This window comes from Pogona vitticeps, chromosome 3 (assembly GCF_051106095.1).
Source record: "Pogona vitticeps strain Pit_001003342236 chromosome 3, PviZW2.1, whole genome shotgun sequence".
Classification (NCBI taxonomy): domain Eukaryota; kingdom Metazoa; phylum Chordata; class Lepidosauria; order Squamata; family Agamidae; genus Pogona; species Pogona vitticeps.
Window position 1 is genome coordinate 176,887,647 of NC_135785.1, and position 16,161 is coordinate 176,903,807.

General features: G+C 38.9%; 1 protein-coding gene across 4 annotated transcripts in view; it reads right to left on the reverse strand.

The window, feature by feature from the left end:
* Nucleotides 1-3,151: 3,151 nt before the first annotated feature.
* CRLF2 (cytokine receptor like factor 2) overlaps nucleotides 3,152-16,161 on the reverse strand; it is a 29,217-nt gene continuing 16,207 nt past the window's right edge. For 2 of the 4 annotated variants that reach the window (XM_020813029.3, XM_078390351.1), the window contains 5 exons: nucleotides 14,357-14,504; nucleotides 9,408-9,516; nucleotides 7,758-7,842; nucleotides 5,852-5,981; nucleotides 3,152-3,431 (listed from right to left, as the gene is read on the reverse strand). In XM_020813029.3, coding sequence (XP_020668688.3) covers nucleotides 3,403-3,431; nucleotides 5,852-5,981; nucleotides 7,758-7,842; nucleotides 9,408-9,516; nucleotides 14,357-14,504 — 501 coding nt within the window. In that variant the 3' untranslated portion in view covers nucleotides 3,152-3,402. The remainder of the gene's footprint in view (nucleotides 3,432-5,851; nucleotides 5,982-7,757; nucleotides 7,843-9,407; nucleotides 9,517-14,356; nucleotides 14,505-16,161) is intronic. The other 2 variants (XM_072994414.2, XM_072994416.2) reach the window with 2 other exon arrangements.

A 16,161-nucleotide genomic window follows, 5' to 3' on the forward strand; every position in this document is an offset into this window, starting at 1 on the left:
TCCTAAAAATAAGACCTCTCACTTAGAATTTCCTGATTTCGTTTAGGAAATGAACGTGCGTGAGAGGTTTATGGGCTCCTAGACAAAACAATATAGGGCATGATTAGCTGTTCACTTTTTCCAAAATACCCGTCGGCATTTGATCATTTGATTATTAGAGTTCTAGGAATACAGCAAAACATCTGCTCTTACTTGCATGTGTCTTGCCCTTTTGCATGTGTGTGTGGTCTGATAAGTAATAGACATCTATCTAAGTGTGGTATTACAGGCTTGCTCTCCATACTGAGGTTTTTTAGCAGAGTCTGCCTACAAATATCAGAATAAAGAACAAATTGTGAACATATGGAAAAGCTAGCATGACACATAAGCCAATGCTAGGAATACTGGGGGGAGAAAATGCATGTACAATTGTTTTCCTTTTGCTGATAGCAAAATAGATGCTCATTGACTAGATCCCTAGAAAGTTATGTGCAAGTCTTTAAGACCACTTATGTCTTGTGCCTCATTATAATCTGTCTAGTCAGTTGATATTGCCGTATACCATGTGGTCCACATCTGAGTGATGGAACGTGGACCAATATTGCCAACGAAATGTTGAGCAGCTTTGAAATTTTCTCTCCTCAGAGAACTGACACCCTAAATCCAATTGCTTGGTAGAAATAAAGGACCTAAACAATAGTTTTCTCCCACATGTACCTTTCATGTTCTCTTAGCATCATCTGCTAAAGCCCTTCTCCATCTAGGCAGATAATAACAAGAGGAATTGATGATAATGCAAGATAGTATGGCTGTCCCTCCCAGTAAACTACATTTAGATACATACTATATCATTGTTGCTGTTTTGAATGGCCATCATACTCTGATATGAGGACTTCGTACGTTGAACCTGAGGTCAGTAAAAGATATGTTTCCAAATAAAATGTTATTTATATCAGCCAAGAGTTACTACTATTACTATTTTGTAGCATAAAGGTGATCTAAATTCGCCAGCTCAGCTCTGGGGAAGAGAAGGTTGCACATTTTAATTGGACAACAATTTGTTTATTAAAGCATTGTAATTAAATAATAGTTTCCATTTATTGGTCCCAGTTTAGATGAGTTTTTAGTTATTTCCTTTTCCTTTTATTTTTGTTCTGTAAGCAAAAGGCTCAGCCAGCTGGTAAGGAATAAACGGAACTAAACTATTGCCAATTCTATATGTTTGGTTGCCTTTGCCCTAGTCCATATCTCTCTGATAGAACTTTCTTTTCCATATCCTTTTTCTTTTCTGGCTTTACTCCATGTGCATATCTCGATATCTTTTTTGGCTTTCTTTTTTTCTTCCCCAAACAAAAAAACCTGCCGGCTGCAGCAAAACAACAGTCCTGTAATTGCTTATAAACTAACTCTAATATGGAATAAGCTTTTGTGACCCAGAGTCCACTTCATCAGATTTGTATGTGTCCTGTGCGGCAAGTCTGGACAGTCTTTTCTTTTTATTAGTGCAGTGAGGGCAACTTGTGAACACCTAAAATGGCATATAAACTAGGTTTTGTCAAGTACAAACTCCCAACCTATGCTTGCATTGTCTCCCCTTTTAAAACATAATCAACATATGGGATTTGATTGGGATTTTTTTTCTATAACCAAAATAACTAATTGCAGAAAAGTATGCATTTCAAGCATGCATGAGAAGAGCAAGATTTTTTTTTTTAATTGCAGGCTTTTTTTTTCATTTCCTGTGAATCAGAATGGCATTCAAAAAAACTGAAGTTGCTGTCAGAACATTCCTGTCATATTATGCAATTACAGTATCTTTTCAAAATTGTCTTAAAATAAGTAGTCACATCTCTGTTCTGATAGCAATTCTGTGTTGGGGAAGATGGTTATGGGATTTTTTTTTTCAATCACCCAAAGTGGGTTTCTCAACAAAAGTAAGCAGAACAAAGCAAAAACTGATATGGATTTCTTATATTGCTAACTGCCTGTTCTACTTGCCCACTTAAATGTAAATTCACTTTGATCCCAGCTAGAGTAGGCCTATTAAACAATATGAGCAGTTCTCTGATTCAAGAGGTCTGTGCTAATTTAGGCTACTCTTGGATTCGGGTCTGTATGTCAAGAATGAAGCCAGTTTATGAAGTGGCCTTCTGCCCTCCAGATGCCTTCAGTTTATTGTTGTAGACAGTTCTACATTAGGGACTAACCAGATCTCATAGGTAGGTTAGGAATCCCAGTATTTTTGAAGCAAAGGAGCTGGAAACCTTCCCCACGATTCTCATTTTTTTCATCATCAATTGCATGGTATCACCTCTCCGGTGTTTTCCCCCGGATCCTAGTGACTATTATGATACCAGGTGGCACCTTTAGACATGAAATTCATCAATGTATTATTTATTGGGGGAGAAATCAAAACCTTTAAGAACAGTGTGCTCCTAAAACAGAAAGGAAATGAGTTTATTTCACCAGTGTAGATGCCAAAAGTGGTTTAAATCACCAGAAATAAATCCATTTCCACTCTGTGCATGTGAACGTGGCCACCATTTAAATACAGTACCATATGACTTGAACCTGATTTTTAAAAAGTCTGAACAGAAATCAGTTCAAATTTCGATTGTGATCACAGCTTTAAAAGTCACAGATGAGAAATTTTGTGAATTCTGACATGACATTTGTTATCCCATTTCTGCCTTTGCCTCATGTGCTGATATGTACTGGATGCAGCTTCTGTTTCTCTTTTTAAAAATATTATAGCTAGATGAAAGATGGATTATGGGATTTCCATATTTCTGGTATGTATGGTAACATCTGAAGGTTAAACTAAGTGACACATTTAATAATATTTAGAAAAGGTGATCTCTCAAATGCTAAGACATCTGCTTGTCATAGCAAGTGACTGTGATTAAATGCATGTCTTGCATTTAGTATACTAAATATGATTTGTCACTGGAAGATAAACAGGGGCTTAATTTGCAAGCCTGATTGCTGAAGCACCACACTTTGAGGAAACTTCCTTGTAGAAGGGAAATTCATTAACTGCAGGGAATATATTTTCCTGTTGGTGCCTAGTTTCACCCGGAGTCAGTAACAAAGAGGCCACACTGTGGCTATTCAATGTGTCCTTGATTGACTGTTTCTTTTTTAGTGTTTGCAATGATATACATGAGTATCATTTAAAATCCTCTGCAATATTTTTATTGAATTATCATCCAGCATTACTACGGTTGTAATTATTACTATATTTAAAGCATATCTAACAGTCATCAGGACAGAATGCAGATGTAGCAAAGGAAACAAAGACCTGGAGAGGAGACACCTAAATATATGAGCAAAACCAGGTGGTTACAATTGGGGAGATTATCTGTTGTTGCTTCAGTCAATGGCTGTGCAAAAAGGTGTTGATTGTGACGTTTCATCCTGCATTCAGGCAAATCGGAGTTCCTTGATTCCTACTGAAAGAACAATGCAAAAATCAACATTTATTAAGAAAGCATTAACTTTCCAGATTGAGACTCCAGTTTTTACATTCCTCTTGATGGTGTTTCTGAAACAGTGGGGAAATCGCAAAAGCCTTCTTCCTTGCACTGAACAAATAGCATGAGTGGGAGTTGAGTTTTCTATGTAAACATGATTGACAAAAGCGTGTATGTGTGATTCTTCCCAATCACTCTCAATGGTTTTTGGAAGACTAAGCAAAAAAGAGAATGATAACGACAAATGTGTGAGTTGGTCTTCCATGCAGAGATCCAGTCTATACACAGATCAACATGTGTGAGAAAAAAGGTGCATACTGCTAATTTATTATTATTATTATTAATTATTATTATTATTATTAATTATTATTATTATTATTATTATTATTATTATTATTATTATTATTATTATTATTATTATTATTATTATTATTATTATTATTATTATTATTATTATTATTATTATTATTATTATTATTATTATTATTATTATTATTATTATTATTATTAATAATAATAATAATAATAATAATAATAATAATAATAATAATAATAATAATAATAATAATAATAATAATAATAATAATAATAATAATAATAATAATTTCAACTTATATACCACCCCATAGTGCTAAAGCAATCTTTGGGTGCTTTACAACATAATCATGCAAGAAATACTTGGCCACCCCCAAGAGTTGGGTACACATTTTCCTGTCCTTGGAAGGATGGAAGGCTATGTCAACCTTGATTCAGCTACCTGAACCCAGCTGGATCAAATTCAGGTCATAAACAGAAGCCTGACTGAAGAGGCTTGACTTAACTGCACCATTAGGACTCTTATGTAACACATTAGTCCTATTCAGGCATTATTTACTGGATTAACAAAATAGTTGGGGGATTTCTGGCCTCATCTCCCTCTAGTGTTGACTTCCTCATGTGATCAGCCCCTATCTCATAGTTCCAAATACAATCACATATAATGGAAGACTGACACCACACTTGAATGGAACCTTATCAGTTCGCTGCTATGGGGACCCGACATGGATATTGGTGTCTGCCTGTGTGAGGCTCCCATTCAACATTTCTGCTCAGCTCCAGTTCACACCAAAGAATTGCCATCTTTTTGTTTGTCAAAATGCAATAGTTGATGTCAGGGTCAAACTCTGCATTTTGAGGCCACTTCTCACTTGCATCTGGCACCAGCTGGGTTTCAATGGGTGTTTGCTTTTGCTTTCAAGTGCTGCCATCTAGTGCTAAGTAAGCACACCCTGTTGAAGGGGTAAGTGGCAGCCGTGCCATTGGTGTGGGTGGGTGATGGTAAGTGGCATTGACAGCAGTGTGATGGCAGCAGTCAACCCCTGTCTGTTCTTCCTGGCTGCATGCGCCCTGGCAGAGGCCTGGGGATGCCAGGCATTAGTGCTAGACCTGAGTTAACATCAATAGTGCACTAAAAAGGGGGGAGGGGAATTAATCTTTACCATCTCTCTTAACTTAAATCATGAAAGCTTATAGTTTCAACTTATCAGGTAATTAGGTTCTTCTTATAACACATATTTATCATGAGTATTATCAATTTATAATACCGTACTCCATTAATTAGTATAATTCCCTTTTAAGCTATCCAGGCTAATTATTTATTTATTTTACTTATATGCTGCCCACACTATTCAAAGGTCTCTGGGCGGCTTACAACAATTAAAATATAGTAAAAAGATAAAACAATTAAAATATATACTCTAAATGGACATCACTATATATTGTGGGAGTCATTTCCACAGTTTAGCTATGCATGTGTAATATGGAATGTGTTGATTCCAACAAAGTTAGAATGTACAGAAGGAGGAGCAGAAGACTATAACATAGTGCTAATATAGTGCTACTATATTAGTAATATAGTGTAATATAGTCCTACTTTTTAATGTGTCTCGAACCTTTTACCATTCAGCTCCACTGGGCATTTTGAAAATGAGAAAAATCCTTGCTCATGCATAATTTTATATGTTTTTATTATACGCTTCATTACTCACTTTTAGCGGCCTCCCTTAAAGAATCAAAACATTTTTTTCTCCAAACATTTTCTCACAGCAAAATGACTCTACATCCAGGTCATTCTGGTGGCCTTTTTCTTTTGGATTGCCAAAACACCAACACTGTTTGATTTACCCTATGTAATTTTGCAGCATGGCATGTTTACTTTCATCAGCTTAGTTGTTATTCTGTCCCATCAAGTTGCCTCTGACTTACGGCGACTCTATGGATGAATGACTTCCAAAATGCCCTATCCTTAACAACCCTCACTGAAGAAAAAACTTGGGAGCAGAAAGTAGGCCACTGAGGACTCTCTGTCTCTTTCCCCCATACACACCCCAATCCATGGCTCGCATTTCAAGAACCATTACCTCTGGCTTCCATTTTGACTTCTTGGTGACATCCTTCCATTTCATCTTCAACAACACAGGCTTCTGCTTCTGCTTCTGTACATTCTAACTTTGTTGGAATCAACACATTCTCAGTTTCGTTAATCCATTCCTTTTAAAACAAAGAAAAGTGGGAGATAACATTTTTAAGCAACAGCTCTTTCTTCATGTTCAGCTAATTCAGCCGTCCCCAGCCTTCAGGCGTTGCTGTACCACAACTCTCAACATGCCAGACCATTGAACCTGTTGACTGAGAGTGATGACAGTCGCAGTTCAAGAGCACCTGGGAACCAAAACTTGGGGAAGATTAATCTAGTGGAAAAACAGCTTAAGGTTTATTGGTCCAGTTCAAGGTGACTGCAGTAAAACATCTAGAACATGATACTGTTGGTAAAACTGCACACAGAAGAGTAATCATGCAAGCAGCTTCTCCCCTTTGGAGAAGTGTCCATTGCATGGCCAGGCATCAGTTGTGAAATCAGCTGTATGAAGAACTGCATAATAAAGGGAGTAGTTCCACAATTATCCCTTCCATGTGCAGTTTCCGGCAACAAGATTCTGGATATAATCTAAAATACAACTTAAGAGTATTATTTTTAAAAGCCGTGTGTTAACACGAGTCATTACATTTTAGAGGCAACATGTAAACTCATTATTTTAATAGTAATATGTCATTTATCACTTTTGGGTAACCTTAAGCTATTTCTTAAAACTCATTTTAAAAAATGCAAAATCAGCCACAATCAAACCTGAATCACCTCCAACAATATTATTCAAATAATGAGTAAGTAAATAGCTGGCTGGATAGCTCTGTGAGAGACTACACTAATAGTACAGGAATTGCTCGAGGATTAGGATACTTTACTTTTACTTTACTTTATTTAGATTTATACCCCGCCCCTCTAGACAAAGTCTACTCGAGGCCGCTTACAAAAAATGATAAAATACAATAGAATAATATAGTTATTAAAACTTAATAATACAGTACAAGCAAATTTGGTCAAATTTATATTATTTTCCATCAATGACACAACATACAACATTTTAACCCCCAAACCAATTATCTCCTATGCCCCTGAGACTTCTACTTTTTTTCGGTGAATACATTTGCATCAGTTCAGATGGAGTGATAACTTGTGCCGATGCCGAACCTGCATCGTGAGGGCGGCCACAGTTTAGTTTCACTCCCCAGCTTTCCATAACGTCTATTTTTGACAGTGCTGTTCGAGTGAAACTCAAAAGCCAGCACAGCACCTTTGGGGAGAAAGGAAAAACTCTCTTTTTTAAAAGTTGTCATATAAACCAAAACAAATCAAAAATGAAGGAGGGGGGGAGAGAGAAAATTGGCAAATATTCCATTATGAAGGTTGCTCTAATGTAGCCATGCCTCCTGCAAATCCTGACAGCTATAGGCGAAGCTATCTTAGCAACTTGCAAATAAGGGCTGATTGACAATTTCCTCCTCTCTGATCTACTGACTCCTGTCTGGTTGGTGAAACAAAATTCACCCAGGGAAATCCAACTGCCCAGGTGCAAATTCATAGTGGATCAATCTGCATTTTTTCCCACTGTGTAGTCACGCCCTGAATTAGATATCTGGCTGTAGGACCAAAGATTGGAAGTTTGTTTCTCCACTGTGTATTGCATATAAAAATATAATAAAGCTGGGAGTACAATCATTTTTTTTCTAGGAAAATACATCCATGTATCTGCCATCATCTCAAGTCCAGGATATTTGTACTGTTTCAAACCATGTTAACTGTGTCATTGAGTATATAAGAAGACATGTCTACTTCATAGGAATTAAACTATAAAAAACAGGTATGAGGGAAAGAAAAAAGTTAGATTTGCAAGGAAAGGAAACTCAAGAAAATTTCTGGTACCTTACCTGGAAGTCCCCATGGTAACCACTGAACAATTCAGAATATATATTTTTAGGATCTGGTATTATGGGCATTAGTGTCTGTCTAAATCTGTAAAAATTATTGCAAAAAAAAATTAAAGGATTAGAACTCTTAACGAAACACTCCTGCATTTCAAAAACATACTTTATATCAGGGATGTGTAACATGTGACCCGTCAGATGTCATTGAACTACAGCTCCTTTCAGCCCTGGCCAGATGAGCCAGTGGTGAAGAATGATGGAAACCGTAGTTCAGTGACTTCTGGAGAATGGTAAGCTACCAATTCCTACTGCAGGACACCCTTCAAACTTTTTATAGCCATCCACCCCTTGCTGGTGCCAGTTTCACTGTCTATGTTGCCTGCTCTTTCTGCCCTGTATAGGAAAAACCTTCCTTCGAAATACTTCTTATGCTCCATCATCACAACAGCTGTGCTTATTTTGATGATGATGACACAGATGGCCCCAAGTTGACCGAGCATGCACTTAAAATATTCTTAGGAAAGAAGGGAGAGGAGAGAAAATTGATTCTCAGACATTCCATCCTGTCATAAACAATTCCTTTGAAACATATTTTAAAGCCTTGATATGCCCTTTTTAATGGCTCCATATAAGAATATGTCTGGCATAGTCCTCCTGTATAAAAAAGTGAAGTGGATTAGCCTTCTACTGAGTGTGTGTGAATAATTCTGTTTAGTTTGCATTTTCAAGTGAACTGGATTATTTTGCAGTTCACAGATACCTTTATGTAATGACTAGAAAACATCCTCCAGAGCACACACATCTCCATATTTTATAAAGTAACTTTCAATTCAAGAATGCAAACAAAATGTATGGTGAAAATACATATAAAAAGTTGTGTTTAGTTAAAATCTGCAGGAAAAGGCAGATTTTATGCCATTTTTGTGCTTTTTTAAAAAAAACAATCCTAGATAAGGGGACATAATGGATTTACAATGGAATACACAGAACACTGACACTGACCAGAAAAGGCATATGCTTCACCTCTAATCATTTTAGGACCTCGGTACTTGGTGGAACACCTTCTCCCGCCAAGATCTACTCCTCAGCCAGGAAGTGAGGCTGAGGAGCCTAACGCCGAGGGAGGCCCGGAAGGAGAAGACAAGAAATCGGGCCTTCTCGGCGGTGGCTCCTCGCCTCTGGAACAACCTATCTCCTGAGATTCGCGTGGCTCCCTCGCTGGGTATTTTTAAGAATCAATTAAAAACATGGATGTTTAGGAAGGCCTTCCCATCAGATAATTCCTGATGACCTTCCCCCCCCCCTCCTTCAGCTTTCCCATTCTGTTCAGTATTTCTGGTATGTAAAATTGTCTTTATACATATATTTTTTGTATTATCTTTTAATGTTGTTAGCCGCCTAGAGTGGTCCTGACACGACCAGATAGGCGGGATATAAAATAAATAAATAAATAAATAAATAAATAATCTCCATCAATGGAATACTACCAGGAAAATTGTGATCTACATATTTTGTGTGGACACACCATTTTCATTAAATTCCTATAATACATATCACTTCCTTCCACAATTTACTGTCAGTTATATTGATGTGCGTTTTACAGAAACTGGCATAGAGCTATTAAAACAAAACAAAAAATAAAGCAGACTTTACCTTTCCGACCAACAAACCCACAGGAGTAGGACAAATATTATCATAAGCGCAACCATCACCAGGGTTAAAATGATATCCATACTTGATTTGGATTTGATATCACAGGAACCTTAGATGAATCACACACACATATGCACAAGTGAGCAAAAAATGAGGGAATAAAAATGTTATTAGGCTACTGAAAATCAGATTCCTTAGCTGTCAATTACATTTTAAAGCATATTTTTGTCAATTTTGTCTTTAGAAAATTAAGTATAAAGATATATGGAACAGCTAAATACAGTTATAGATAATACATATAGGCTATGCAAATTTGCAACTGGAGCTATACATAGCTAGAAAGTGGCAGATAGCTTTAGACTGTTATACTTTCAAGCTTCATAGTAACATCACATGTTTTGCTGCTCTCTGAAAGTACCCTTGTACTGGAGTGAAAGACAGCTATTTTCCACACAAAGGTATGAAGTTGGTTTTTTTTTACTAGAAGATAGAAAATACTATATGCCTTTTATAAGTAACCTTCTCTGTTCCAGTGGAAACCACAACTGAATGCCAGAAGTTTGTGATTTTTTTTAAAGGAAGGATGGTGTCTTGACACCAAATCATCCAACAACTGTCAGATAATGAGTGCACTGAAAGGGGGAATATATCACAAAATGTTGACTGAATATAACAATGACTGAAATACATCTGAGGCAAACTGGGCATATCTCTATCCCTGTAGACTACACCATAGAGATGCCACTGAAGACAAATTACTTGTGTTGAATAAACCTCTCACCACTATAAGAGTTTCGCTTGGAATAGTGAAAGAACTTCCCTCACCTTGATCTGGAATGCAACTTGGCAACCAAGCTTTTCTCTCCCCCCCCCCCATCATCCACTTTGGAATTTGTGAACTCTATTATGCTTCCGACTCTGTTAGTAGGAATGCAGACAAACCCCAAAGCCTCTCTTTTCCAAGCCATTAACACTTCTCTAGACACTCGCTCCTGTTCTCTTTCCGTTTCCCTGATGTACCTAGCATTGGCAGCAAATAAGCCAATGCAATAGGGCAGTGGCAATGGTTCTCTGGAGTCCTGTATCCAAGATGCGCTACCCTTTTTGGTAACATCAAGACCAGAATAATAGCTTTCTAGGTCCCTTGGAAAACTACATTGCCCAGAATCAGAAACGCCAGCAGAGAGATCCTCCTATTGCCCTATTGCAGGGGAAGGTTAGCTATTTAGAGGAGGCAAAAATCTGATGAAAGTGGGTGGTGCTTTTCAAGCTACAGGAGTTTTCATCTCTAGTCTGTGGCTGTGATGTTCTGGGTACCCACATCAGTGCTTCATGTGCCTAACTGCCACAGAGAAGGTACAGAGACTTGCAAAATAATACTCCACCTGATAGAGGGTCTCCAAATGTTACGGAAGGAAAGAAAATCATTGATCAGGGAAAATGAGTCATGGAAGCAGATTGGTTTCAAGTGCATGAAAGCTCACATAAGAACATAGCAGTTATTCTTTAAGGTCCTACAATGTTTTCGTCTTCTTTGTTTATTTTTTTTTTTTGATTTGTCTTTGCCTAACATACTAGCACATATTAACACAGCTACCTCTTCTAAAACAACCCCCAATGTTCTATACGATGGGAATACACCAGTTATAGTGGTATAAAACTGCTAGAACTGTCTAGTGCAGATACACCATTTGTTGTTGTTGTTGTTTAGTCGTTTAGTCGTGTCCGACTCTTCATGGACCAGAGCATGCCAGGCCCTCCTGTCTTCCACTGCCTCCCGGAGTTGGGTCAAATTTATGTTGGTAGCTTCGATGACACTGTCCAACCATCTCATCCTCTGTCGTCCCCTTCTCCTCCTGCCCTCACACTTTCCTAACATCAGTGTCTTTTCCAGGGAGTCTTCTCTTCTCATGAGATGGCCAAAGTATTGGAGCCTCAGCTTCAGGATCTGTCCTTCCAGTGAGCACTCAGGGTTGATTTCCTTTAGAATGGACAAGTTTGTTCTCTTTGCAGTCCAGGGGACTCTCAAGAACCTCCTCCAGCAACACAATTCAAAAGCATCAGTTCTTCGGCGGTCAGCTTTCTTTATCGTCCAACTCTCACTTCCGTACATTACTATTGGAAAAACCATAGCTTTGACTATTCAGACTTTTGTTGGCAAGGTGATGTCTCTGCTTTTTAAGATGCTGTCAAGGTTTGTCATCACTTTCCGTCCAAGAAGCCAGCATCTTTTAATTTCGTGGTTGCTGTCACCATGTGCAGTGATCATGGAGCCCAAGAAAGTAAAACCTGTCACTGCCTCCATATCTTCCCCTTCTATTTGCCAGGAGGTGATAGGACCAGTGGCCATGATCTTAGTTTTTTTCATGTTGAGCTTCAGACCATTTTTGGCCCTCTCCTCTTTCGCCCTCATTAAGGGGTTCTTTAATTCCTCCTCACTTTCTGCCATCAGCGTGGTGTCATCTGCATATCTGAGGTTGTTGATATTTCTTCCGGCAATCTTAATTCCAGTTTGGGATTCCTCCAGTCCGGCCTTTCGCATGATGCATTCTGCATATAAGTTAAATAAGCTGGGGGACAATATACAGCCTTGTCGTACTCCTTTCCTAATTTTGAACCAATCAGTTGTTCCATATCCAGTTCTAACTGTTGCTTCCTGTCCCACGCATAGGTTTCTCAGGAGGTAGATAAAGTGTTCAGGCAGTCCCATTTCTTTAAGGACTTGCCATAGTTTGCTGTGGTCCACACAGTCAAAGGCATTTGCATAGTCAATGAAACAGAAGTAGATATTTTTTTTGGAACTCTCTGGCTTTCTCCATAATCCAGCGCATGTTAGCAATTTGGTCTCTAGTTCCTCTGCCCCTTCGAAATCCAGCTTGTACTTCTGGGAGTTCTCGGTCCACATACTGCTGAAGCCTACATTGCAGGATTTTGAGCATAACCTTGCTAGCATGGGAAATGAGTGCAATTGTGGAGCATTCTTTGGCACTGCCCTTCTTTGGGATTGGGATGTAGACTGATCCTTTCCAGTCCTCTGGCCACTGCTGAGTTTTCCAAACTTGCTGGCATATTGAATGCAGCACTTTAACAGCGTCATCTTTTAAGATTTTAAATAGTTCCACTGGAATGCCATCACCTCCACTGGCCTTGTTGTTAGACAAGCTGTCTAAGGCCCACTTGACTTCACTCTCCAGGATGTCTGCCTCAGGGTCAGCAACCACACTATCTGGGTTGTCCGGGGTATCCAAATCTTTCTGGTATAATTCCTCTGTGTATTCTTGTCACCTCTTCTTGATGTCTTCTGCTTCTGTGATGTCCCTACTATTTTTGTCCTTTATCATGTTCATCTTTGCACAAAATGTTCCTTTAATATCTCCGATTTTCTTAAACAGATCTCTGGTTTTTCCTTTTCTATTATTTTCCTCTATTTTTTTGCATCGTTTATTTAAGAAGGCCTCCTTGCTATTCTTTGGAAGTCTGCATTCAATTTTCTGTAGCTTTCCCTATCTCCCTTGCATTTTGTTTCCCTTCTCCTCTCTGCTATTTCTAAGGCCTCGTTGGACAGCCACTTTGCTTTCTTGCATTTCCTTTTCTTTGGGATGGTTTTTGTTGCTGCCTCCTGTACAATGTTACAAGCCTCTATCCAAAGTTCTTCAGGCACTCTGTCCACCAGATCGACTTCCTTAAATCTGTTCTTTACTTCCACTGTGTATTCATAAGGGATGTGGTTTAGATTATACCTGACTAGCCCAGTGGTTTTTCCTACTCTCTTCAGTTTAAGCTTGAATTTTGCTATGAGAAGCTGATGATCAGAGCCACAATCAGTTCCAGGTCTCTCTTTTCTTTTTTTTCTTTTTTTAGGCTGACTGTATAGAGCTTTTCCATCTTTGGCTGCAGAGAATATAATCAATCTGATTACAGTATTGCCCATCTGGTGATTTCCATGTGTAGAATCGCCTCTTGTGTTGTTGGAAAAGAGTGTTTGTGATGACCAGCTTGTTCTCTTGACAAATACTATTAGTTTTGTCAAGAGAACATGTGTTGTAGGTTGTCCTAATTTCAAATGAAGGAAAGTCTTTACTGTGCTGCAGGCTTCAAGTAAGGAAAAAAAACTATGTAATCTGACCCATTCCTAAACTTCAGTGAGCTCAGGTTCACAATCCTAAAAACCAGTGAACCCACATATCGGTAGTAGGGAAAAGATGGAAACTAACCACTTAATTGCAGCCCCAGGAGGACTATTGCACAGCCATACACTTCAATAGATTGCTTTTGTGACCAGAAGGGGAGGGGAGGGAGAAACCCCATCTTCAGATGATCAAGTGAGACACATATCCTGGCTCAGACCTGGAGGTACCAGGGAGTTACCTCCCATCCTGCTCCCACTTTCTCCTACAAGTTGTTGCCAATACTAGTTTTACGAAGTTCTCGTTACCCAAGGAGAAACGCCAATAATTTTCTACCTCTTCTGCACAGTTCTATCTTCTAAATCCCAGTCCTCTTTTGCCTCTGAGAATTCAGGGCCAAGCAATGGCAAACCCACTCCCTGCAGTCCTAGAGAGCCTTGTCCTGCCTCAACAGTCCATGGGATTGAAGAAGGGTGCTCAAGCACAAGTTCCTCAAAGCATAAGACATAGATCAAAAAATGGGGTCTGTGTGCCAATTAGTTTTATGATCTTCGCGAAGGTTTTCACGGCCAGGATCGAATGGTTGTTGTGGGTTTTTCGGGCTCTTTGGCCATGTTCTGAAGGTTGTTCTTACTAACGTTTTGCCAGTCTCTGTGGCCGGCATCTTCAAAACCACAACAACCAGTTTTATGATCTATATAGCAGATAGATAGCACACTCTGCATTCTAATGACAAGCACCAGAAATGAGTAGTTCAGCATATATTAATCAGGAAAAGGCATCATCAAAAGGATTTAGCGTAGCAACAAGAACTATTTTTACCGACAGAGCTGCCATTTTCCCAGGAAGTCTGATTACTCCATTCACTGGAATAAACACCGCAATGGTAAATCAACCTGAATCGAAAGGTGTAGCACTTCACTGGATCAAATCCTTGGTCCTGAAGCTTGCAGCATGACTCTTTCCTGGACTGAATGGCAAGAGTATGTCAGTCACTTGCACTTTTGACCAATGTATTTTTTTGTCTTTTAGGATAATGGGACATAGTAACAACCATAGTTAGACACCAAAACTATTTGAAATGAACACAACAAAGATTACTATTTGTGTCATCTTTCTTTGTTTCAAAGAATAAAATATTTTGGCTTCATCTACTTCCCACTGATTCTTTATTTTATTTTCCCTTCTGCTTTTCCCCCATCTCACATCCCACTGTCTAACCTCCTCTATGTGTTCATTAGAAGCACAAGTTCTGGAACTAAGGGTGAGACTACATTGACAAATGATGTAGATTCAAATCATTGTGTGTTTACTACATGATGTAAAAGTCAATGCAAATCAGCCCAGAGTTTCCCTCCTCAATTGAAGTTTCTTCCTCTGCTGATGGGGCGTCTATTTTAAAAAAAAAAAGTCATGTGTTTTTGCATTCGTTGTGGTGATGTGATGCTTTGTAGCCATTGTCTTTGAAGTAATTTCAGTTGCTCCAGCAGTAGTCAGAAGGTTAAAGCAGCAGGAATCTCACTGTTCTTTGTGTGTTTCTTTTACTTCTAGAAACTATCTAGAGTAGTGGCAAAGTCACTATATTGTGTGGCATATAAACAAACAAACTTGTCTAGAAGCGGGATTGCAGCCATGCTGAACCATATTAATAAAACTATTCTAACAGTTTTGATTGCCATCCAAACAGGCTTTATATAATGATACCAGTGGACCCTCGACTTACAGACGGCTCGACTTACATTCTTTTCGAGTTACAGACTTCTCTGGCTGCAAAATTTAGGTTCTCTGGTTGCAGCCAGAGAATCGACCTACAGACCAGAAAAAAACCAAAATGGAACAAAAATGGAACAAAAACAGCCAGTTACGAGATTAATCGGTTTTCAATGTATTGTAAGTCAATGGAGACTCGACCTACAGACTTTTCGACCTGCAGCCACCATTACAATACAGATTAATTCCTTAAGTAGAGGGTCCACTGTAATAACGAGTCTTAATTGCCATTAAATTACAAGTGAGTTAGAGATACTTTGGATAGTAATAAGAAAGCTTATGAGTATCTAGTGTGATGGAATAGAACTCTGGAGATCAAGCGTCAGGTCTCCGCTTGGCCACGGGTACTCACTGGAGTGTGTAGAACTGATAAAACTGCTTCTTAAATATCTCATTTACCATGAAAGGCCTATTAGACCTGCTGTAAGTCAGTTCTGACTTGATGACACATAGCTAACTAAGATAGCGCATAAAATATACTGTCACTATGAAATGTATACCAACCAATGCCACCTGTGTTGATTGCAGCTAAGTTTGGATAGCACAAGCAGGGAACCTGAGTCTGGAAAAGACAGACAGCTAGAGATAGGCATGAACCGCAATTCATAGGATTGACCCAGTTTGACATGGTGTCTGCATAGGTGCTCCACAAGCTCCAAGCGCTCTCTATCCCACCTCCTCTGCATGCTTTCCCATTCCCTAAGCGAAACATGCTTTCCTCCAGCACAACTGCCCTCTTAGTGATCACAGTGCATGCTTCCCTTCTCTGCCTCCTCCAATGGCCACCCACTCAAAGGCAGCACCGTGGACTTCCCTGCCCTGCCTCCTCATCTGAGTAGATGGCCGTCGAAGGAGGC